Source organism: Typopeltis vanoorti, chromosome 12, assembly GCF_054136105.1.
Source record: "Typopeltis vanoorti isolate ZY-2024b chromosome 12, IOZ_Tvanoo_1.0, whole genome shotgun sequence".
In the NCBI taxonomy this organism is placed as follows: domain Eukaryota; kingdom Metazoa; phylum Arthropoda; class Arachnida; order Uropygi; family Thelyphonidae; genus Typopeltis; species Typopeltis vanoorti.
The window spans coordinates 47,562,747-47,587,317 of record NC_143560.1 but is presented as its reverse complement, the minus strand read 5'-3'; the positions used below and the strand labels follow the sequence as shown (position 1 = coordinate 47,587,317).

Genomic DNA, 24,571 nt, shown 5'->3' with positions numbered 1-24,571 from the left:
ACACTTCTCTTCATTTAAAAGTTTGGACCCTTCTTCATTCATATACAAGATGTCAGAAAGGATGGATAGCTGGAACCCACCTGAATCATGGAAGAGAATAACTTGTATCATGATGATTCGTGCCCGCCATCAAAATAAGGATATTACGACTGCTGCCCAATGCTCCCTGAATACAGTAAAAACAATCAGGCATGAACTAGAGACTTGCAATGGTGACTACGAGGATGTAGCAAGAAGAAAGATCCCTAGCAGACGATCTGATTGCGTTCGTACAGCAGAATTCCTCGCAAATCTGCAGGAACAGGTGTTGAAGAACCCTGGCATTGGAATTCGGGCTTTGTTCGTGGAGTTGCTAACTGTAGTCAAGCCCTGGATAACAAGGGTAGCCAATGGTAGGCCGTATGTATGGCAGCAGGATTCGGCCCCTTGCCACACCTCTGGGAAAAGTCAAAAATGGTTGTCTGAAAATTTCTACGACTTCACCAGTCCAAATGTTTGGCCTCCAAACTCCCCAGACCTTAACCCCATGGATTATTTTGTATGGGGCGCAGTTGAAAAAGACACCAATCGCACTTCCAGTAATACAAAAGCCCAGTTAATGGATAAAATTAAAACAGTTTTTGCGGCCCTTCCCAGGGAGACTGTAGCATCAGCTTGTTCGAGGTTCCGAAGCAGAATTGAAGCTGTGATCGATGCTAATGGTGGTTATTTTGAGTAAATCTTGTTGATAGTATTGTAATTAACTCTGCCTGTAATGTTTTTTTGTCAATTCATTAAATTTAATAGATACAAAGAAGATTTTCTTTTTCCTTACGAAACTGTCAAATTTATCCCGAACACCCTGTATGTATATAGATATATATCATCCACATTTCTTACTTTATCAATTTTTTTTTATATATTGACACACACACACACACACACACACACACACATGAGAGGTCAGAAGACCCATGATACAACAGTGGCATGTGAAGGTAAGTGGTTAAAGAGAAAGAAGGAATCTACTAACAAGTTTCTTAAAAAGCTATGGGTTATATGTGGGAGTTAAATGGATGAATATCATCATTAAAGTGGATATACAAAAAAAAAGAAACAATTGTGGAGAGAATTTAGGAGAAAGGTGGCCAGCTGGCACATGAGCAGTACTCATGTGCCTGCAAGCACAGGCCAGAAGGGTTAACCAGTGCAGTAAGAAGAAAGGCAAAAGCAGAGTATAAAAGGAAATTAGCAGTGCAGGCCAAAGATAATCCCAAACTGTTCTTTCAATATGTTTCACATAAAAGGAAGAATGATTATTGATATGTCATTGACAGAATGATTTTAATGAATGCTGATGGTAGGGAGGTAACAGAATCAGTCAAAATAGTAGTCGAATTACTAAGTGAACACTTTGCAAGAGTATATCATCTATGAGTGGAGATATTGAAGGTGAGTGGTAAGAGTAACCAGAGAGGCAAAGACTCTTATGGGTACTGAGATAAATGAAATGGAGGTGCATAACATATTATGAAACTTGATGTGAATACAGCTATGGAATTAGATGGTATACCAGCTCAAGTTTTATGTGAAGGTGCTAGGGAATTTTCAGTGCCTTGGACCACGTTTAATCTAAGTCTTGGCTATGGGTTAGTCGCAAAAGAGTCAAAAGAGGGGAAAATAGATCCGTTGCATAAAGGACTGATGTAGCAAATTATTGACTGATCAGCATATCAGAAGTTGTTGTCAAGATACTGGAGAAGTTGGTCAAGAGCAAATACAGGCATGGACAGACCAAAATAGGATACTGTATGGGGGAGGGGGGGGGCAGCATGGTTTTATGAAGAATGGGTAACTTACATTTTATAATACATTTTATAATACCTCAGTAACTTACATTTTATAATACAGTGACAGCTGAGTTGGATAAAGTTTACAGTGATACTGCTGGATTTTGCAAAAGCCTTTGACTGGGTACCACGTGGAATTCTAATCAGTAAACTGCAGCACATGAGGATGGATGTAGGGTGGTGAGGTGGATAAGAGGGTGGTTGATGGAGAGATATCAGAGTGTAGTTTACTCGAGAGTAGTGTCCAGAAGAAGGCCTGTGACTAGTGGCATGCCACAGGGCTCTTTTCTTGGACTGCTACTATTTAATTTGTGCATTAATAATATAGGAAAAGATCTGAGAGGAACTGTTTAGTTGTTTGCCAATGATGTAAAATTGGGTAGAGCAATAGTTAATACAGATGATGTTAAAATTTTGCGGGATTATTTGAATTGACTGAGAGTCTGGACAAAGGAGAATGGGTGAAAAGATTACCAGCTGTATACCACATTGATGGAATTGTACTCCACGAAATTGACGAAGTCAGAGATTTGGGAGTGTTAGTGGATAGGAAGTTAGTTTAGAGGGCATGACAAAAGTAGCTAAAGCAGCTCATAGGATTACTTGGTTACTGAAGAATACTTTGATGGGCAGAGACAAGCAGGTTATTATTCCTCTTTATTAAGCCTTGATAAGAGGCCATCTTCACTACTGCAATACAGATCTGGTCACCTGAGTTTCTTGGCAATGAGGAAGAGGTGGAGAGGATTCAGAGGTGAGTGACCTATGGAATGAACCTTATGAGAACAGGTTTAAGTTTGTGGATTACAGAAATTGGTTGACAGGCAGAAAAGGGGTGATATGATTGAGACATACAAATTACTGAAGGATTTTTACAAAATTAATAGAGAGAGAATAATTTTTCAGAACAGGTCTGGTGATAGGAGAACTAGAGGCCATCCTTGGAAACCGAGCAAGAGTGTAGCTAGCAAGCTAGATTTTATGCTAGGAGAGTGGTGATTGAGTAGAATAGGTTGCCAGTCTGTTGCGGGTGTCTTGACTGTGAATGAGTTCAAAGCAAAGTATGATAGAGTATGATAGATAATGAGCAAATGTTGAATAGTGCTCGTTATGATGCCTAGGGCGTCTCCTTCGATGAGTCTAAGGACTCCATAGAGTCGCCCATAATAAGAATAATAATATTCATTGGGGAAAAACAGTATGGGGGAAGACTCTTCCATTGATAGAAAGGTAGATGAAATGGAAGAAGATTATGAGAAGTTGGTTTAATATGTTTAGAGTCAAACTGGGTACAAATGTTGGCCATTGACTGCTCATGCTCTTTCATGATTATAAAAAAGCAGAAGAACGATAGTGGCCAGTTTGGTGGTGCAAGTTCTGTGGAGCAAATTACCCAATCATTAAAGATGTTCACAGTTTCTTCAAGTAAATCTTTCCTCATGAGCAGTATTTCTTCTTCTAACTGACCAGTGTTTATATATACACTTGCAAAATACATATTGAATTCTTCTGTAACAACCACAGCTTGATTCAGAATTGGTCCTGAGGAACTGGTTATGCTTAATTTATTTCTGTTATCCTTAACTCCTAGTTACATATCTATATATATATTTTTTTCTTTTTGGTTAATCTCATCCTTCCTGGTTAACTGTAATTCTAAGTTTGCTTTGTAGTATTTAATTAACAATTTAGTTAACACTAATTTTTACTTATATCCTTCATACTTCATAGTCGATTTATCAGATCTATACTTAGCTTGCCTTTACCATGTATTTCTTTGAGAACTTGATCATTTATCTAGCTACACTTTAGATTTACGGGGAACTGTTATGAAAGCAATGAGATCGAGCATTGTGTCATAGAGTAGACTGTGCTCATGCCAGCAGCGTCATCTCCATACACCTTTTTCAGATGAGCATGAATTTCCATCAGATTCGCACCTTGCACAATAAGGAATTCATTTACTACTCTGCTTTGTACATGCAGTGCTGTGCTCATGTAATCAATTACAGCACTATTCACTGTGGTGGGACTGCATGTACAAAGCAGAGTAGTAAATGAATTCCTTATTGTGCAAGGTGTGAGTCTGATGGAAATTCATACTCATCTGAAAAAGGTGTATGGAGATGATGCTGTTGGCATGAGCACAGTCAGACACTCAGGTCTTTTTACTCTATGACACAATGCCCGATCTCATTGCTTTCATAACAGTTCCCCGTAAATCTAAAGTGTAGCTAGACAAATGATCAAGTTCTCAAAGAAATACATGGTAAAGGCAAGCTAAGTATAGATCTGATAAATCGACTGTCTAAAGTAAAAAAAAAAAATAGGAGACATTACTTTCATACTCCCCCTCCTCCTTGTAGTATGAAATTTACTTCTTGGAATAAACTCAAATATTGACTCCAAGATGCTCTTCATTGTTGCCCATTTTGTTGTAGTGTCCAGTAGCTGATTTATCAAATCTATTTGCTGTCCTTAGCTTGTATCTTACATTTAATATGCACTAATTCTTTAACCATACACCTAAAGTTAATTTTCTGAAAATTTCATCCCTGATACTCTCTGATTCTCTGTGGTCTTATGCCTGCCAAAGACAAAAGATCACTATCACATAGAGACTGTAATTAATATGGTCTATTATTAATTCCTCTGATAATATTATGAATCTGAAATCCTATCTTCTCTAGTAAGCTCACATGACTATCACAAAAATTTACTATCCATTGCATTATTAGCTGCCCTGGTCATAATCCTACAATACTTTGTTTTTCATTAATTAATTTCATTAATTTACTCCCATAAATAATAATATTATTATTATCACTACTTCCTCTACTGTGATAACATACTCCTTTCCAGGACTATGAAACAGAATTCAATGTATCATCATTCTAATAATCTAAGTGTATCTTTTTTCATCATCATCATCATCAAATTCCTGCCATTACCCTCAAATGGTGTACAGGATATGATAGTACTACATGAAAAGTTTACATCATTACCAACTTCCTATCTACAATTTTCCTCCAAATCAGTTGTTACACGTCAAGACTCCAACTACTTGTTTCATTTAGCAATTTTTCGAAGTAATTACTCCATACTCCCAGGATATCTTTTTCTCCTGTTTTCATGTCACCTTTATCATCTCTGACTTCTTTTACAGCACTCTTTCCTCCATCTCTAAACTTTTTCAGCCACCTTCTTGATATTTATTTTCTATGTTCTTACCAAAGTATTCCCATGACTTGCTTAGTTAGTGTAAAACTAGTGTTTACCTTTCTTACATGGTCTTGCCAAAGTCCTCGCATGACTTTTGTTTAGCTAGTTTTACACAGTGTTTCGCTTTCTTACATTTGTCTCAGTATTCTCTAAGAGCACAAGTTGACGACTTATTTGCCAGGAACTTTTGATATGCTTTCTTCTTTTCCTTTCACTGCCTCTTTAACTTCCTGTGTGCACCATGGAGTTCTGATTTTTCTATCTTTGCAGACAACCTCACTACATGCCTCTTTGGCTGAATCAATCAGGGTTTTCTTCAAGGCTTGCCACTGAATCTCCAAGGTTTGGTTCCTGTTCTCAAACTCTTTCATATTTTTCTTCAATAATCTTTGTGTATTTTAGTCTACAGTACACATCTGAGAGCTGCTCAACTTTTATTCACTTTAAAACTTTCTTACATGTTATTCTTGTCAGTATGAAATTCAGTTTTATCCTGCTCAAGACTAAATAGTGATCACTTCCAATTTCACCAGGGAGAAAACATCACTATCGACAATAACATAGTCAATGAGACTTTTCTTATTCCTTGCCTCTTCTCTCCATGTGAATTTGTGCACATTTTTATGTTAGAACATGGTGTTAGTAATAACCAGTCCATGTCCTGAGCAGAAATCCAACAGGTATTTGCCATTATTATTAGCTTTGTTCTTTTCTCCAAATTTTCCCAAAATATTTTTGTTTATCTGACAATCATTTCCTACTCTGCTATTTAGATCCCCAACAAGGACCAACTTTTCCTTTTTCATTGTGTCAGTTGCTTTCTCTAAAGCCTCAAAAAATTCCTTCACTTCTACCTTAGTAGAACTATAGGCACAAATAAGTCTCATTGTCGAGTTCCCCATTCTGATATTTGTCCACATCACTCTACTTTGGACTGCCTGTCATTCAAGAAGATTAGCCTTGTATTTAATGTTGAATATTATGGCAACTTCTCCTTTTCCTTGATTGTCATTGCCTGAATATAACATTTTGTATTTATTGCTCAGAAAGATCTCACCAGTTTTTGTCTTTTTTGTTTCAGTCACCCCTATTTATGTCGATCTGGTACTTATCTAATACCTCAGCTAGCTCCATTTCTTTGTCATTCAGGCTTCTTATGTTGATAGTACCGATCTTTAATTCTGGTGATGTTGAGTTGGGGTGTGTTTTCAGATTTGTTCCAGTAGCTGACTTTCGCTGTTCTTTCTGGTTCCCTGGTGAAAACAACGGGGGCCTTGTTTAACCAGGCGACGCCCCAGCCGGCATGAAATTTTGTCATGTTATACCATTATTTTGTATTTTGGTTTAAGCCAATTAGAATACAATTTGTTGGCTAAATCCCGAATTGCCAGCCCATCCTGGTTCATTCAATATCCAGGTTGATACCCAACTGGGTGCACCATGAGAAGGTGAGGATTGGACATTAGGTCAGAAGCCCTGGTCGGTTCTCTGCATTCTTTTAAAAGCTATATGGCTTCTCTCAGTTATACAGCTTTGACCCTTAAGCACTCCTAATGGTCTAAGTCTTCCTTGATAAGAAATAACATGTCCCATTCATTTTTTCCCTACTCTACTTGATCTCTTCTGACATTATAATTGCCATCCCTTTGAGCAACAATTCAGAAATCTCTGTAGTATATGGCTTATGTTCTTATGACCAGGGCTTCTGACCTAATGTTCCATCTTCATTTATATCATGACGATGGAACAACAATTGAGTAGCAATTCAGAAATCCCCACAATATATGTCTTAATTTCTTGATTTATATAGATCAGGATGGAAGTCTTAAAATAATGGTATCATGGGCCATTTAATTCACAAGATAAGGAAAAACAGAGCATTATTAATAGGTGGAATTAATACTCTCCTTCACATTTTACACATATATTTCCTTGTTCATTCATTTCACTTGAAGAAAATTATTATTATTATTATTTGACACCTCCAGGCAGTCCAAAGAGTCATCGAGAGAGAGTGTGCCAACAGCATCGAACGATGGGGCCCCTTTCAACTACTAACCGCACTCAAACTTACTTAACTGAGCCATTAGTAGCAGAGGCTCTACCAATCGACCAACCTTTGCCGGCAAATTTACAAAACTCTAACTTCTGTTGAATATGGTCAAGTATGATAAACATGATTAGATGTTTGTGAAGGCCTTAAAAAACCTATATTTGTCTGAATCAGCAGCTGGATTATACAAAGTTTCTATGTTTTTTGTTGGTTTGTGTGTGTGTGTGTGTGTGTGAGAGAGAGAGAGAGAGAGAGAGAGTGAATGGAACAACAGTGCATATAAATCAACATTGGATGGTTCAGAAGTACTAATTATTAAGAGTACTAAGTTCCAGCAACATTCACTGTGAAAGTTTGGTTAATCTGAAAAAGTGTTCTTCCTGTTACCTCCACTTCATATAAAACCAGATCTGATGATGCAGTTTGTAAAATCCTTAGACTAAGCTTAAGATTGCTGCAAGAATCTGTATGCTAAATATTTTAAAAATTTCTTTTATAAGCATCAACATATGATGCTTATAAAAGAAAAAACTGTTCTAAAAGTTTTTTGCAACAACAAAAAAACTTAAAGAACAGATTTTTTCTAGGTGCTTCATAAGGAATTGACTTTGGAAGAACAAAAGAATAATGAAAAATGTGGGGAAAATGAATCTGGATTGAACTTAATGATGGCATTTTTGAATTTTATGAAATAACTAGGATCAGTATTACAATATTGTCATCACCATGCTTAACATAGAGTTAGGTATTACAAAACTGGTAGCAAACAATAAGGAGAAAAGGTTTCATCAAGAATATTTGAAGATGATTTACTGCCAAAAATTATATGATGAATTTTTGTAAAATTCATCTTATAAATTATGTAAAATTAACTGATTTTTTGAAAAATCTCCCCCCCCCCCCCACACATACACAAAATGAAAACTTTCAAAATCAATATAGTGGGATTATGGAAATGTTAGAACCAAAAACTTTTTAAAAGTTTAAGTTTGCCAGTCTGTCATTTATTTTTATGACTTATTAAATCTACACTATTTCTTTCAGGCATTATATCTTTTACTTCAGTGTGGTCATAATGTAGAAGAAGCACTTCGCAGGAGAAGAATGCAACCACTTCATCCAGCAGGTTTGTCATATCTGCATTCATATTACTAAATAAAATAATAAATTTGGTATTATTTTAGTTGGTGCTAGTATTACACTTGTTACTGATTAATTAACATCAATCCATATGTTGTCATCAATATGCAGTACATAGCAGAGGTATAAAGAGGTTCAGTACTTATATACAATAATGCTGAATTACAACCAGGGTTTTTTTTTTTTTGTAGTTTTGAAAGTTGCAATTTTTTTTATATCACTCCCGCACATGAGGAGCTATATAGCCTATAGCAAATAAATTCTGTATGTGGACCAGGGGTCATGAGTAGAGTAATCTGTTAATATGCTTCTTCAAGATTTGAAAGTTGTAGCCTTTGGGGGAATACTTTACAGGGAAGGCTGTTTGCAGAACTGGTGATAGATGGATTGTAAGATGACCAGGAATAACAAGTCTGATGAGTGTGCAGTTTTACTGCAGAAGAATATTGGGCAGCTGCTGTTCATGTTTCTCTAGGTTTAACAGAAATAGAAATGCCTTATCATTTAACTACAAAATGGTGTCTCATTTTATTTTAAAGTTTTTGAGTCTGCTAATATCAACAGGCAGGAATACACTGGACTCTTAGCAAGGAATATGTTGATGCTTATGGATTCCCAAATCTGTTTGCCTAGTATTCTTAGTAGAGGAAACAGTATTAACAGTATTATGTGATGTAGAATTTGTTAATGTTGTCATTTCCTTCTTACTATTTGTGGAGAAGGTTAATGGCTCTCATTAACAGTCATCACAGATCTATATTATTGAGATAGCACAGACTTTACATCACCCTTCATATATCTCCACAAAAAAAAAAGCTATTTGCAGTTGGAAGTTTGGATTTATGATAGGAGACTTTAAAAATCTTGCATAGAGAGAGTGAATGTGTGTAGAATATATTTCAATGTGGGTGGAGAAGTGGAGACTGAGCAGGTATATTTGAAAAGCAGTGATAAAGGTGATTTGGCAGGTGTAGTGAGGAAATCACAATCAACATATGGCTTGGATAGGACTGGCTATAGACCTAAAAATGAACTTTTGTGTTTGTTTACAAGTGCCAGAATTATCAGAAATAAAGGGGATTAAATGGTTTCAGTGATTGAGTTTATTCACCCCTAAATCATTGGAATAAGTGAAACATGGATGAAGATGATATCGTAACGGGAATAGAAATGGAAGGGTAGTACAGTATTTTTCGTGAGGATAGAAAGAGCAGGAAGGGAGGGGGAGTGCTGCGGATGATAGCAGGGGAATTAAGTCCACATAAGGTAGACATGAAGGAGGAAATAGTGGCAATGGTTATGAAGCAGTGTGGTGTAACGTGGAGGTTGAGAGGAAGACATATGTAGTTGGATGTTGCTATAGGCCTGGGAATGTGGAAGGTGGTGATGAAGAAATGTATAAAACTTGGATTAGTGAACAAAGGAAGGGTAATTATTATGGGTGATTTTAATTATGGTGGTATAGATTGGAATGAAGAGATAGCATTTGGGAATAAGGAAAGTGAATTTCTCAAGTTCTTGAGAGATAACTTTATCAGGCAGCACGTAAAAGAAGGCACATGAGGATCAAGAGTTCTAGATCTGATCATTTCATCAGAGGATGTAATTGTTAGAGGGGTTTCACATTTTCCTCCAGTTGGTGAAAGTGATCATGAAGTAATCACCTGTGTTGTGGCTAGTCATATGTAGGCTTTTGCGCAGGAAGGATATATGTGGAATTATAAGGCTGGTGATTATGACAAGCTTAGGAGACAACTTCAATCTATAACATGGAACAAGGAGTTGAGCAGTAAGGAAATAAATGTTGCATGGGAACTTACAAAGAAATACGAGTGCACAACACCATCAATGTACGAATGTATCCCAAAGGCCAAAAAGGCTGAATAAGGTAGGTGTAAAATGGATGAATGTAGAGCTTAAGCGTGAAATCTGGAAAAAGAAAGTACTTTGGAGGAAGTACAAGATGAATAATGGTAATCAGTCACATGAAGAATTTAAATAACAAGCCAGGAGAGTGACTCAGTTAGTAAGGAAAACAAAAGTAGAGTATGAGCAGAAATTGGCAAATCAGGCTAAGAAAAACCCTAGAGAGCTTTTTAGATATGTGGCAAGTAGAAGGAAGAATGATCATGGGAAGATGAAATTAAGGGAATGAAAGTGGTAGAATGGTAACTGCTGCAGAAGACATTGTTGAGCTATTCAGTGATCAATTTATAAGTGTGTTTTATCCTGATCAGGGTGGAATCATGAGGAACTTAAGTGTAGAGGACATAGGAGAGAATAGCTTAATTGTGAGTGAGCAGGAGATATTTGAGGAAATAAATAACCTTGATGTTAATAAGGCGATAGGATTTGATGACATATTACCACACATCTTAAGGGAATGTTACAGGGAACTGGCAGTAGCATTGGAATGCCTGTTTCCACTCCCTTGGAACCTCCCCTGGTTCCAAGGGAGTGGAAGGAGGGTAAAATTGTTCCACTGCATAAAGGCAGTGATAAGGCTGTAGCTTTAAATTATAGGCCGGTCTATATATCTGAAGTTGTAGTGAAGATCCTGGAGAGATTGGTGAGAAGTAGGATACAGAAATGGGTTGATAACAGCAGTATTCTCTGTGGTTATCAGCATGGGTTTGCTAAGGGGAGATCATGTTTCACAAACTTACTTATGTACTATAACAAGGTGACAAATACCTTGGACAGAAGAGATGCATATACAGTGGTGTACTTGGATTTTGCAAAGGCGTTTGATAGACTGCCACTTGACAAGCTCTTAAATAAATTGAAACAGATGGGATTGGATAACAGACTTCCGTGTTGGATCAGTGACTGGCTGTCAGATAGGCATCAGAAAGTTATAAATGGGGTTGCAGTATCTCAAAAGAGAAAGGTCACCAGTGGTGTGCCGCAGGGGTGAGTTTTAGGGCCATTGTTGTTCAATTTGTATGTTAATGATATTGGGTTGGGTTTAACTAGTATTATCCAGCTATTTGCGGATTATGCAAAACTGGGGAGAGCAATACACAGTCGGGCTGATGTTAATGCCTTACAAGAGGACTTGAATAGATTGCATGAATGGGCAAGTAAGTGGAACTGACAGTTCAATGTTGCCAAGTGTAAGATTTTGAGATTTGGTAAGCAACGATGGGATGCAAAGTATATGCATGGTGGGGAAACTTTAACAGAAGTAGAGGAGATAGAGATCTAGGAGTCATAGTGAACAAGGACTTGAAATTCAGGGGCCACATTGCACAAGTTGTGAAGACATCACATCGAATAATAGCAATGATGCGGAGAACCCTGACATGCAGAATAGAAAGGTTAAGATTCCATTGTATAAGGGCTTGATCAGGCCTCATATGGATTATTCTGCACAGATTTGGTCACCAGGTTTTCATGGTGATGAGGATATGTTGGAAAGGGTACAGAGAAGATTCACAAAGGTAGTCAATGGTCTTTGGAATGTGGAGTACGAGGACAGATTGAGAGAATGTAAGTTGCAGAGCCTCGTGAATGGGAGAAAGAGGAGGGGAGATATGATTGAGATATAAGCTAGCCAGGGGTTGTTATCAGATAGACATGGAAGAGATTTTTCATAGAATGGGAGAGAGGAGTAGAACAAGAGGTCATTGCTGGAAACTGTATAAGGAGGGTGTGAGCAAAGGAGTGAGAAGCAGGTTCTTTGCATGGAGAGTGGTTGATGAGTGGAATGCATTGTCTGAGTATGTTGTGGATGTGGGCACATTGAATCAGTTTAAGATATGGTTGTATGAGCATTGTACAATAGTGGAGTCAGAGACTCACCTTCCACGGTGAGTCTCTGACTCCACAGAGGTCAAATATTGATAATAATAATAATAATGATAATAATAATAATAATAAAGGGGTGCTTAAGGGTCAAAGCTGTATAACTGAGAGGAGATCTCCACATAGTCTTTAAAGGAATGCGGAGAACCAACCAGGGCTTCTGACCTAATGTCCAATCCTCACCTTCTCGTGGTGCACCCTTTTGGGTATCTACCTGGATACTGAGCGAACAAGAATGGGCTGGCAACTTGGGATTTAGCCGACCAAATTGTATTCTCATTGACTTAAACCAATATAGAAAATGATGGTACAACATGACAAAATTTCATGCCGGCTGGGGCATCGCCCGGTTAAACAAGGCCCCCGTTCTTTTCGCCAGGGAACCAAGGCGAACATCGAAAAGTCAGCTACTGGAACAAATCTGAAAGCACACCCCAACTCAACATCACCAGAGTTAAAGAACGGTACTATCGACATAAGAAGCCTGAATGGCAAAGAAATACAGCTAGCTGAAGAATTAGATAAGTACCAGATCGACATAATAGAGTGACTAAAACAAAAAAGACAAAAACTGCTGAGATCTTTCTGAGCAATAAATACAAAATGTTATATTCAGGAAATGACAATCAAGGAAAAGAAGGAGTAGCCATAGTATTCAACACAAAATACGAGGCTAAATCTTCTTGAATGGCAGTCAGTCTCAAGTAGAGTGATGTGGGCAAATATCAAAATGGGGAATTGGACAATGACACTTATTTGTGCCTATGTTCCCACAGAAAATTCTACTAAGGTAGACGTGGAGGAATTTTTTGATGCTTTAGAAAAAGCAACTGACACAATGAAAAAGGAAAAGTTGGTCCTTATTGAGGATCTAAATAGCAGAGTAGGAAATGATTGTCAGACATACAAAAATATTTGGGGAAAATTTGGAGAAAAGAGCAAAGCTAATAATAATGGCAAATACTTGTTGGATTTCTGCTCAGGACATGGACTGGTTATTACTAACACCATGTTCCAACATAAAAATGTGCACAAATTCACATGGAGAGAAGAGGCAGGGAATAAGAAAAGTCTCATTGACTATGTTATTGTTGATAGTGATGTTTTCTCCCTGATGCAGGACACCAGAGTGTACAGAGGATTTCAAATTGGAAGCAATCACTATTTAGTCTTGAGCAGGATAAAATTGAATTTCATATTGAAAAGAATAACATGTAAGAAAGTCTTAAAGCAAATAAAAGTTGAACAGCTCTCGGATGTGAACTGTAGACTAAAATACACAAAGATTATTGAAGAAAAAATGAAAGAGTTTGAGAACAGGAACCAAACCTTGGAGATTCAGTGGCAAGCCTTGAAGAAAACCCTGATTGATTCATCCAGAAAGGCATGTGGTGAGGTTGTCTGCAAGGATAGAAAACTCAGAACTCCATGGTGGACACTGAAAGTTAAAGAGGCAGTGAAGGAAAAGAAGAAAGCATATCAAAAGTTCCTGGCAAATAAGTCAGCTTTTGCTCTTAGAGAATACAGAACCAAATGTAAGGAAGCGAAACACTGTGTAAAACTAGCTAAACAAAAGTCATGGGAGGACTTTTGCAAGAACATAGAAAATAAATATCAAAGTAAAATAAATAAATATCTTTCCTCCATTTCTAAGCTTCTTCAACAACCTCCACAATATTTAAAAAATTAAATATTGTGGAGGTTGTTGAAGAAGCTTAGAAATGGAGGAAAGAATGCTGTAAAAGGAGTTAGAGATGATAAAGGTGACATGAAAACAGGAGAAAAAAAAGATATCCTTGAAGTATGGAGTAATTACTTCGAAAAATTGCTAAATGAAACAAGCAATGAGAGCACAGTGGTAAGAAATACTCAACAGACATACAGTCAGGAATACATATCCATACTTGAAGTAGAAAAAGCCATCAAAGGCTTGAAATGTAGAAAGCAACAGGAGTAGATGATATTCGACCAGAAATGCTAATGGTATAAAAGTCTTACAGTGGCTGCACTGCATAGTTCAGAATGCCTGGACAGAGGGACGAATTCTCGATGATTGGAGTAGAGCTCGCATAGTACCCATATATAAAAAGGGAAATAAAACTGAATGTGAGAATTACAGAGGTATTTCCCTACTGGGTGTTCCTGGTAAGATATATGCAAATATACTTGAGAAACGGTTGAGAAGAATTGTCGAGAAAAGTTGGTGAAGAACAAGCTGGATTCAGGCCAAATAGATGCTGTCAGGATCAGATCTTCACTTTATGACAAACAGTTGAGAAAGCATGGGAATATAACAAAGATCTGTATTTAAGTTTTGTCGATCTGTAAAAGGCATATGACAAGGTGCCAAGAGAGAAGCTATTCAATACGCTACAATTATATGGTATCAATGGGGCATTATATTAAGCAATACTTAGTCTTTATTTGAGTTGTAAGTCAGCAGTTAAATTGAAGGAAGTACAGGAAGATGGTTTAATGTTAAATCTAGTGTGAGACAAGGATGTACATTATCCCCTCTGTTATTCATTACTATATGGATCACATTATGAAGGAAAGTGGTATTAAACATGATATCAGAATTGGAGATGTTAATGTCAGTTGTTTGCTTTATGCGGACGATGTTATACTTCTAAATAAATCCGCTACAAGTTTTGAAGATTCCCTGACTAAATTGAATAACTGTTGTAATAGATATGGTATTAAGGTCAGCAATAAAAAGACAAAGACAATGAAAATAGGCAGAATCATTGAAAATGTCAACTGTGTTGTGAACGGAGAACCTGTGGAACAAGTAAAACATTTCAGCTACTTAGGCGCGATTTTTACTGAAGATGGTAAATTAAATATGGAAATAGACAGCAAAATCAACAAAGCTGGTATGGTAGGAAGTCAGTTGAATAAATTCATATGGAATAAGAGAAATTAGTCAGAACACTAAATTAGCTGTATACAAGACAGTGTTCCAACCAGTTTTAACTTATAGATCTGAGAACTGGGTCAGAAGTAAAACACTTGACCAAAGACTAGAAACCGCAGATATGAGAGTCCTGAGAAAGATTAGAGGCATGAACAGATGGCATCGATGGCAATATCATATTAAAAATAAGGATATTAGGAAAGAACTTGACATTGTCAGCATCCAGGAATGCGTTAGTATAGCTAATCTGAGGTGGTATTTTCACTTAAACAGAATGGGAGACGAAAGATTAGCAAAACAAGTGTTCTCTGTCAGGTTGGCAGGAAAACGACCCAGAGGAAGACCAAGATATAGGTGGATTGATACAGTACAAAGTGCCTTAGACGATAGAAATATAAGATCTGATAATGTTGGAGTCTTGACAAGTAACAGACTAATTTGGAGGAAAATTGTAGATAGGAAGTTAGTAATGATATAAATTTTTCATGTAGTACTATTATATCCTGTACACCCCTTGAGGGTACATGTCAGGAATTTGATGATGATGATGATGATAAAATCTAAAATTTGAAATACTTTTAATTACTTATACTTGAACAGATTGGGTAAATTTTTAATAGTAGATTTTCAAAACACAGATGCATATATGGAAATTTTGTTAGTATCTCTCAGAATCTCTTTGCATACCTCTGAAAATTTTATTCTGTTTCAGAGAGATTAGCATCAGCTAGATACTGATGTGCGGTAGCAGGCTTTTTAATTTTTTTTTTTTAATCCCATAAAGTTAAGATTTGTTATTACTTTAAAATATTAGAAGATAAAAGTCCTTAACCGTTATTATAATAATGTTTACATAATTATAAGAATGATGTAACTTAATAACATTCTTATGCATACATTTTTGTACTTTTTATCAGTTATTCTTTTCAGATACATAGATTTCTTGGAAGATTACATATTTTCATATGTTATACTGTAGGAAACACATGTACGTTGCTTACAGATTTTGAAACATTTTGAAATTTTTTTTTTGCTACTTGGTAGACTAACCATAGCTTCTTATTATGTAATCAAATTCCATCAGGATTAAGTTACATATAGGCATTAAATCATATCTTTTGGTCATACTCCATTAGATACCATGAGTCTCTGGTCTGAAGATGAATGTCGGAGCTTTGAAAATGGACTACGAACTTACGGCAAGGATTTCCATATGATACAACAAAATAAGGTATGATATTGAGTTTTGAAGAATAACAATCATTTTAAGACTAAAAAAAATTCTTAAAACAGTGATTTCTCTTTATAAGCATAATTAACATTTCCTGATATTTTTTACCTTTTAAGGGAGTTACAGAATTTTATCACTGTATTACATAATTCAGATTACCTTAATACACTAGCTTCCTATCAATAATTTTCATCATCATCAACCTCCTGTTATGTACCCTCAAGGGGTGTACAGGATATTTTGATAGTACTACATGAAGAACTTACATCATTACTAACTAAAATTCCCATTTAAATTTTTTTTTCTCCAAATCAATCTGTTATCTGTCAAACTCCAACAATTAACCAAGATCTTATATTTCTGTCTTCTAAGGCACTTTTTACTGTATCAATCCATCTATATCTTGGTCATCCTCTGGTTCTTTTTCCTGCCAACCTGGCACAGAACACTTGTTTTGCTAATCTTACTTCTCCCATTCTGCTAACACATTTCTGAATGCTAACAATGTCAAGTTCCATTCTTTTCCTAATATCCTCGTTTTTAATATGATATTGCCATTGATGCCATCTTTTCATGCCTGTAATCTTTCTGAGGACTCTCATATCCATAGTCTCTATTCTAAGTGTTTTATTTCTAACCCAGCTCTCAGATCCATAAGTTAAAGTTGGTTTGAACACTGTCTTGTATGCAACTAATTTAGTTCTTTGACTAATTTCTCTCTTATTCCATATAAATTTATTCTGTTGACTTCCCCCCATACTGACTTTGTTGATTCTGTTGTCTATTTCCATATTTAATTATCATCTTCACTAAAAATTGTGTCTAAGTGGCTGAAATGTTTTATATGTTCTCCATTCACAATGCAGTTGATATTTTCAATGCTTCTGCATATTTTCATTGTGTTTGTCTTGTTATTGCTGATTTTCATACCAAATTTATTACAACAGTTATTCAATTTAGTCAGGGAATCTTGCAGACTTGTACCAGATTTATTTAGAAGTATAAAATCATCCTCATAAAGTAAAGAGCTGAGATTAACATCTCCAATTTTGATATCAGGTTTAATACCACTTTCCTTCATAATGTGATCCATATAGTAATGAATAACAGAGGGGATAATGTACATCCTTGTCTGACACTAGATTTTGCATTAAACCATCTTCCTGTGCTTTCTTCAATTCTAACTACTGACTTACAACTCAAATAAAGACTAAGTATTGCTTGATATAATGCCTCATTGAGAGCATATAACTGTAGTGTTTTGAATAGCATCTCTCTTGGCACCTTGTCATATGCCTTTTACAGGTCTACAAAACTTAAATACAGATCTTTGTTATATCCTCACAATTTCTCAACTATTTTTTGTAAAGGGAAAATCAAATCCTGAATCCAGCTTGTTCTTCAACAAGCTTCCCTCCCACAATCCTTCTCAACCATTTCTCAAGTATACGTGCATAAATCTTACCAGAAACACTCAGTAGGGAAATACCTCTATAATTTTCACATTCAGTTTTATTTCCCTTTTTATATATGGTACTATGAGAGCTCTACTCCAATCATCTGGAATTCGTCCCTCTCTCCAGCCCTTCTGAACTATGCAATGCAGCCACTAAGATTTTTTTACCTCCGTACTTGATCATTTCTGGTCAAATATCATCTACTCCAGCTGCCTTTCCATATTTCAAGCTTTTGATGGCTTTTTCTACTTCAAGTATGAATATGTATTCCTGATTGCATGCCTTTTGATTATTTTTTATCATGGTGCTGTCACTGATTGTTTCATTTTGAAATCTTTTCAAAGTAATTACTCCATACATCAAGGATATCTTTTTTTTCTCCCGTTTTCATGTCACCTTTATCATCTCTAATTCCTTTTATAGCACTCTTTCATTCATTTCTGAGCTTTTTCAAATAGCCTTCAGAATATTTTGCCGCTTCTTGATATTTATTTTCTATGTTCTTACCAAAGTATTCTCATGACTTGTTTAGTTAGTGTAAAACTAGTGTTTAGCTTTCTTACATTTGTCTCTGTATCCTAAGAGCACAAGCTGACTTATTTGCCAGGAACTTTTGATATGCTTCCTTCGTTTCCTTCACTGACTGTTTAACTTCCTGTGTCTGTCCACCATGGCGTTCTGATTTGTCTATCCTTGCAGACTACTTCACCACATGCCTCTCTGGCTGAATAAATCAGTGTTTTCTTCAGGGCTTGCCATTGAATCTCCAAGGTTTGGTTCCTGTTCTCAAGCTCTTTTATTTTTTCTTGAGTAATATTTGTATTTTAGTCTACAGTTCACATCTGAGAGCTGTTCAACTTTTATTCGCTTTAAAACTTTCTTAGATGTTATTCTTTTGAATATGAAATTCAATTTTATCCTGCTGAAGACTAAATGGTGATCACGTCCAATTTCAAATCCTGTCCTGCACCAGTGAGAAAACATCACTATCAACAATAATTAGTCAATGAGACTTTTCTTATTCCTTGTCTCTTCTCTCCATGTGAATTTATACACATCTGTATGTTGGAACATTGTGTTAGTAATAACCAGTCCATGTTCTGAGCAGAAATCCAATAAGTATTTGCCATTATTATTAGCTGTGCTCTTTTCTCCAAAGTTTCCCAAAATATTTCTATATCTCTGACATTTCCGTACTCTTCTATTTTGATTCCCCACAAGGACCAACTTTTCTTTTTTCATTATGTCAGTTGTTTCTCTAAAAGCCTCAAAAAATTCCTCCACTTCTACCTTAGAACCTTCTGTGGGACCATAGGCACAAATAAGTCTTATTGTTCCGTTCTCCCATTATGATATTTGCCCGCATCACTTTCCTTGATATTGCCTGCCATTCAAGATTAGCCTCGTATTTTGTGTTGAATACTATGGCTACTCCTTCTTTTCCTTGATTGTCATTTCCTGAATATAACATTTTGTATTTATTGCTCAGAAAGATCTTACCAGTTTTTGTCTTTTTTGTTTCATTCACCCCTAGTATGTCTATCTGGTACTTATCCAATTCTGAACTCTGGTGATGTTGAGTTGAGGTGTGTTTTAGGATTTGTTCTAGTAGCTGACTTTTCTCTGTTATTTTCACCAAGGTCCCGTTGTTTTCACCTAGTTCCCTGGTGAAAACAACGAGGCCTTGTTTTACCAGGCGACGCCCAAGCCAGCATGAAATTCTGTCTTGTTGTACCATCATTTTATTTGTGGTTTAAGCCAATAAGAATACAATTTGGTCAGCTAAATCCCAAATTGCCAGCCCGTCCTCGTTTGTTCAATATCCAGGTAGATAGCTAACAGGGTGCACCACAAAAAGGTGAGGATTGGACATTAGGTCAGAAGCCCTAGCGGGTTCTTCTCATTCCTTTATAGACTATGTGGGGGTCTTCTCTCAGTTATACTGATACAACTTTGACCCTTAAGCACCCCATCAATAATTTTCATCCCAAGTAATTGGTTATTTTCTGGGTCTCCAGTATTGTCAGATTATACATTTCATTCACCTAAGGTGCCTATGACTGCATCATTCCACTTAGATCTGGTCTTCCTCTGAGTCTTTTAATTGTCATTTGGATATAAAACATCTGTTTTGCTAACCTTTTCTGCTTGGTTTAAGTGAGCATACTATACCATACCATATTATATCTGCTTATATCGAGTTCTTTTCTGATATCTTCTTTTTTTAATTCCATCTGTTCATTCTCCTAATTTTCCTGAGATCTCTCATATCTGGAGTCTCTAGTCTCTGATCAGCTGTATTGGTGAAATACAGTTTAAATACTGTTTTTTTACTGCTAATTTGTTTGGGATGGCTTTCTCTCTTATTCCATATAAATTTATTCATTTCATTTCCCACCATACCAGCTTTGCTTGTCTTGTTATCTATTTTTGTCTTTAATTGGCCATTACATTAGTGATGTAATGGCCAATTAAATGGCCGGGGGTGTTTAAGAGTCAAAGCTGTATAACTGAGATGAGACCTCCACACAGCCTTTAAAGGAATGCGGAGAACCGACCAGGGCTTCTGACCTAATGTCCAATCCTCACCTTCTCGTGGTGCACCCTGTTGGGTATCTACTTGGATACTGAATGAACGAGGATGGACTGGCAATTTGGGATTTAGCTGACCAAATTGTATTCTTATTTGTTAAACCAAAATAAAAAATGATGGTACGACATGACAAAATTTCATGCCGGCTGGGGCGTCGCTCGATTAAACAACGCCCCCGTTGTTTTCGCCAGGGAACCAGGGCGAACAGCGAAAAGTCAGCTACTGGAACAAATCTGAAAACAAATCCCAACTCAACATCACCAGAGTTAAAGATCGGTACTATCAACGTAAGAAGCCTGAATGGCAAAGAAATGGAGCTATCTGAGGAATTAGATAAGTACCAGATCGACATAATAGGGGTGACTGAAACAAAAAAGACAAAAACTGGTGAGATCTTTCTGAGCAATAAATACAAAATGTTATATTCAGGCAATGACAATCAAGGAAAAGAAGGAGTACCATAGTATTCAACACTAAATACGAGGCTAATCTTCTTGAATGGCAGTCAGTCTCAAGTAGAGTAATGTGGGCAAATATAAGAATGGGGAACTGGACAATGAGACTTATTTGTGCCTATGGTCCCACAGAAGGTTCTACTAAGGTAGAAGTGGAGAAATTTTTTAATGCTTTAGAAAAAGCAACTGACACAATGAAAAAGGAAAAGTTGGTCCTTGTTGGGGATCTAAATAGCAGAGTAGGAAATGATTGTGAGACACAAAAATATTTTGGGAAAATTTGGAGAAAAGAGCAAAGCTAATAATAATGGCAAATACCTGTTGGATTTCTGCTCAGGACATGGACTGGTTATTACTAGCACCATGTTCCAACATAAAAATGTGCACAAATTCACATGAAGAGAAGAGGCAAGGAATAAGAAAAGTCTCATTGACTATGTTATTGTTGATAGTGATGTGTTCTCCCTGGTGCAGGACACCAGAGTGTACAGAGGATTTGAAATTGGAAGTGATCACTATATAGTCTTGAGCAGGATAAAATTGAGTTTCATATTGAAAAGAATAACATGTAAGAAAGTTTTAAAGCAAATAAAAGTTGAGCAGCTCTCAGATGTGAACTGTAGACTAAAATACACAAAGATTATTGAAGAAAAAATGAAAGAGTTTGAGAACAGGAATCAAACCTTGGAGATTCAGTGGCAAACTCTGAAGAAAACATTGATTGATTCTGCCAGAGAGGCATGTGGTGAGGTTGTCTGCAAGGATAAAAAAATCAGAACTCCCTGGTGGACACAGGAAGTTAAAGAGCCAGTGAAGGAAAAGAAGAAAGCATATCAAAAGTTCCTGTCAAATAAGTAAGCTTGTGCTCTTAGAGAATACAGAGACAAATGCAAGAATGCTAAACACCGTGTAAAACTAGCTAAACAAACGTCATGGTGGACTTTGGCAAGAATATAGAAAATAAATATCAAGAAGGTGGCAAAATATTCTGGAGGTTGTTGATGAAGCTTAGGAATGGAGGAAAGAGTGCTGTAAAAGGAGTTAGAGATGATAAAGGTGACATGAAAATGGGAGAAAAAGATATCCTTGAAGTATGGAGTAATTACTTTGAAAAACTGCTAAATGAAACAAGCAGTGACGACAGCACAGTGGTAAAAAACACTGACCAGGCATGCAGTCAGGAATACATATCCATACTTGAAATAGAAAAAGCCATCAAAGGCTTGAAATGTGGAAAGGTAGCAGGAGTAGATGATATTCGACCAGAAATGCTGAAGTATGGTGGTATAAGAGTCTTACAGTGGCTGCTCTGCATAGTTCAGAAAGCCTGGACAGAGGGATGAATTACGAATTCCTGATGATTGGAGTAGAGCTCTCCAATAGAGATATATTGGAAAGCTATTTCCCTACTGAGTGTTCCTGGCAAGATCTATGCAAGTATACTTGAGAAACGGTTGAGAAGAATTGTGGAAGGAAAGCTTGGTGAAGAACAAGCTGGATTCAGGCCAAATAGAGGCTGTCAGGATCAGATCTTCACTTTACGACAAATAGTCGAGAAAGCATGGGAATATAACAGAGATCTCTATTTAAGTTTTGTCGATTTGGAAAAGGCATATGACAAGGTGCGAAGAGAGAAGCTATTCAATACTCTACAATTATGTGGTGTCAATGGGGCATTATATCAAGCAATACTTTCACACAATTCAAAAAATAGATGATCAAATTTGAACCTGCTGTAGTGCAGCATCTTGGTTTGGTTCTAGTGAACTATGTGTCTAGTGTCAATGGCATGAGAAGGAAGACCTGAACCTTCTGATTCCAGAAGTCTTATATAATCTTGATGTTCTTGGATTCTATTCATAGCAGAATGACCAATCTGTCGAGGTAGCAAAGATGATAAGAACAGGGTATTTGATAAACACCAAGCAAGGATAGAGGTGATAATGTATCTTTGATAGGCAGTAAGAAAGACGACAACTTGCGAGCTGGTTCAAAGATGGTATACAGATTATACCTTCAAAGAGTCCTTGCCGTTTGATCAATAAGAAGTGCTTAGAAAATTAAAATTTAAAATCTGTATATTGGACTCCTGACAGGTAACAGAGTAATTTTAAAGGAAATTATTGATAGGAAGTTAGTAGTAGCGATGTAACCATTTCATGTAGTACCCTCATAATATCCTATATACTCCTTGAGGGTACACATTTATTGGCTGATGATCATGACAGCTGTGCCTGCAGTAGCTATTGATTTGAGACTAGATACACTATCCTCTCAGCTAGTAATATCAGCAGATTACTTCAGATATCTTAAATATCCTTAAATTTGGCATATCACCTTTGTCACATCTGATTCCTTTCTTGTACTCTCTTCTTTATTTCTAAATATTTTTAGTCATGTTCAAAATATTTTATCTTCTTGACTTTTGTTTAGCTACTTTTACACATAACACAGCTTTCCTACATTTTCCTATAAGAGCTCTAATGTACGTTAAGAAAAATATATTGTATAGAGTGTAAAAAATACGTAGAGAAAAATACATACCTGTTCAGAAACTTTTTATGTGATTTCTTTTTTTTTTTTTTTTTAAGAAAAAACCATATAGAAAGTTTCTGAACATTAAGTTAAAGAAAGCAAGTTGTTCAGATTTTTCAACTCACCCCCAAAGGTTTGTTTCTTGGTTTCAAGCTGTCACTTTTTTTGTATAGTTAAGGCTACAAATCATCTGAGAATTGTTCAGCATTGATTCTTTCTGAAATTTTTGTATACATTTTTCTTTTTAATACAAAACTGATTTTTATTCTGCTCAATACTAGGTTGTTTCTACTTCTAATTTCAAATTCCTCGTACACTCTTGTATCTCGGGCCAAAGATGTCAGCAAAAGCATGCTTTTTTTTTTTTTTGCATGTTCTCTTCTGAACTTATGCATAGTTTTGTGTTAGAACATAATAATGACTAGTCCATGCTCTGAACAGAAGTCCAGCAAATATTTATTCTTGTTGGTTCTGCCCTTTTTTTTTCCCCAAAATTTTCTTGCACCATTTCAGTATGTCTGTAGTCATTTCCTGCTCTGCTGTTTAGGACTCCAACAAGAACTTTTTTTTTTTTTTTTACACAAGCAGTCTCCCCTCTCTGGCTTAAAAAATTCTGTTTCTTCCCTGTTGGTATCTATTGTAGCTTTGTTGGAACAATAGATACAATAACTCTCACAATTCACTTTTCCATTTTGAAATTTTCCTAAATCACTGTACTTGAAATTAACCTTCAAGAAATGTATCTTTGTGTTTAATGCTGAATGCTGTAGCTAGCTCCCTCTTCTTTTTTACTAGTTCATGATACCCAAATAAATCATCTTATTATTTACAAGGATCTTATATTAGTTACATCTTATACCTATTATTAACTTATTTTAGCCTTTTTTAGTACAATACTGGTTATGTTATCATAGTGTTTCTGTCTAAGAAACACCTACTGGAACAACCTCAACAGAATTGAGGCTTTTCCAGTAGGTGACTTTTGCTGTTTGTCCTTGGTCATTGATATAAACAGCAGGGATGTTATTCTGGCAATATTTCAGTTGGCATTATATCTGATTATGTTGCACAGTCATAATGTATGTGTAGCTTCAGGCAAAATAGAATAGTTACTGATTAGTTAAGTCCCAAATTGCTGTCCTACCCTTGTCTATTCACCAGTTTGCTATCACAATTGTACGAAATGTTTTTATCCATTATATTAAATAGGATCACAAGGTTTTTGGATAATTCACAGCCATATGGACAAGCAGGATTCAGATCATGTTTCTCTTCAATAGCTCATATCTACACTATTAACCAAATAATAGAAAAGGAAAGTAATGGCATTAG

The 24,571-nt window shown here is 36.3% G+C and overlaps 1 protein-coding gene across 1 annotated transcript in view; it reads left to right on the top strand.

Moving 5' to 3' along the window:
- LOC150100759 (mesoderm induction early response protein 1-like) overlaps positions 1–24,571 on the top strand; it is a 139,014-nt gene that overhangs the window by 91,377 nt on the left and 23,066 nt on the right. The window contains exons 9-10 of the mRNA XM_090401885.1: positions 8,149–8,230; positions 16,105–16,199. Of these exons, the coding sequence (XP_090258011.1) occupies positions 8,149–8,230; positions 16,105–16,199 (177 nt within the window). The remainder of the gene's footprint in view (positions 1–8,148; positions 8,231–16,104; positions 16,200–24,571) is intronic.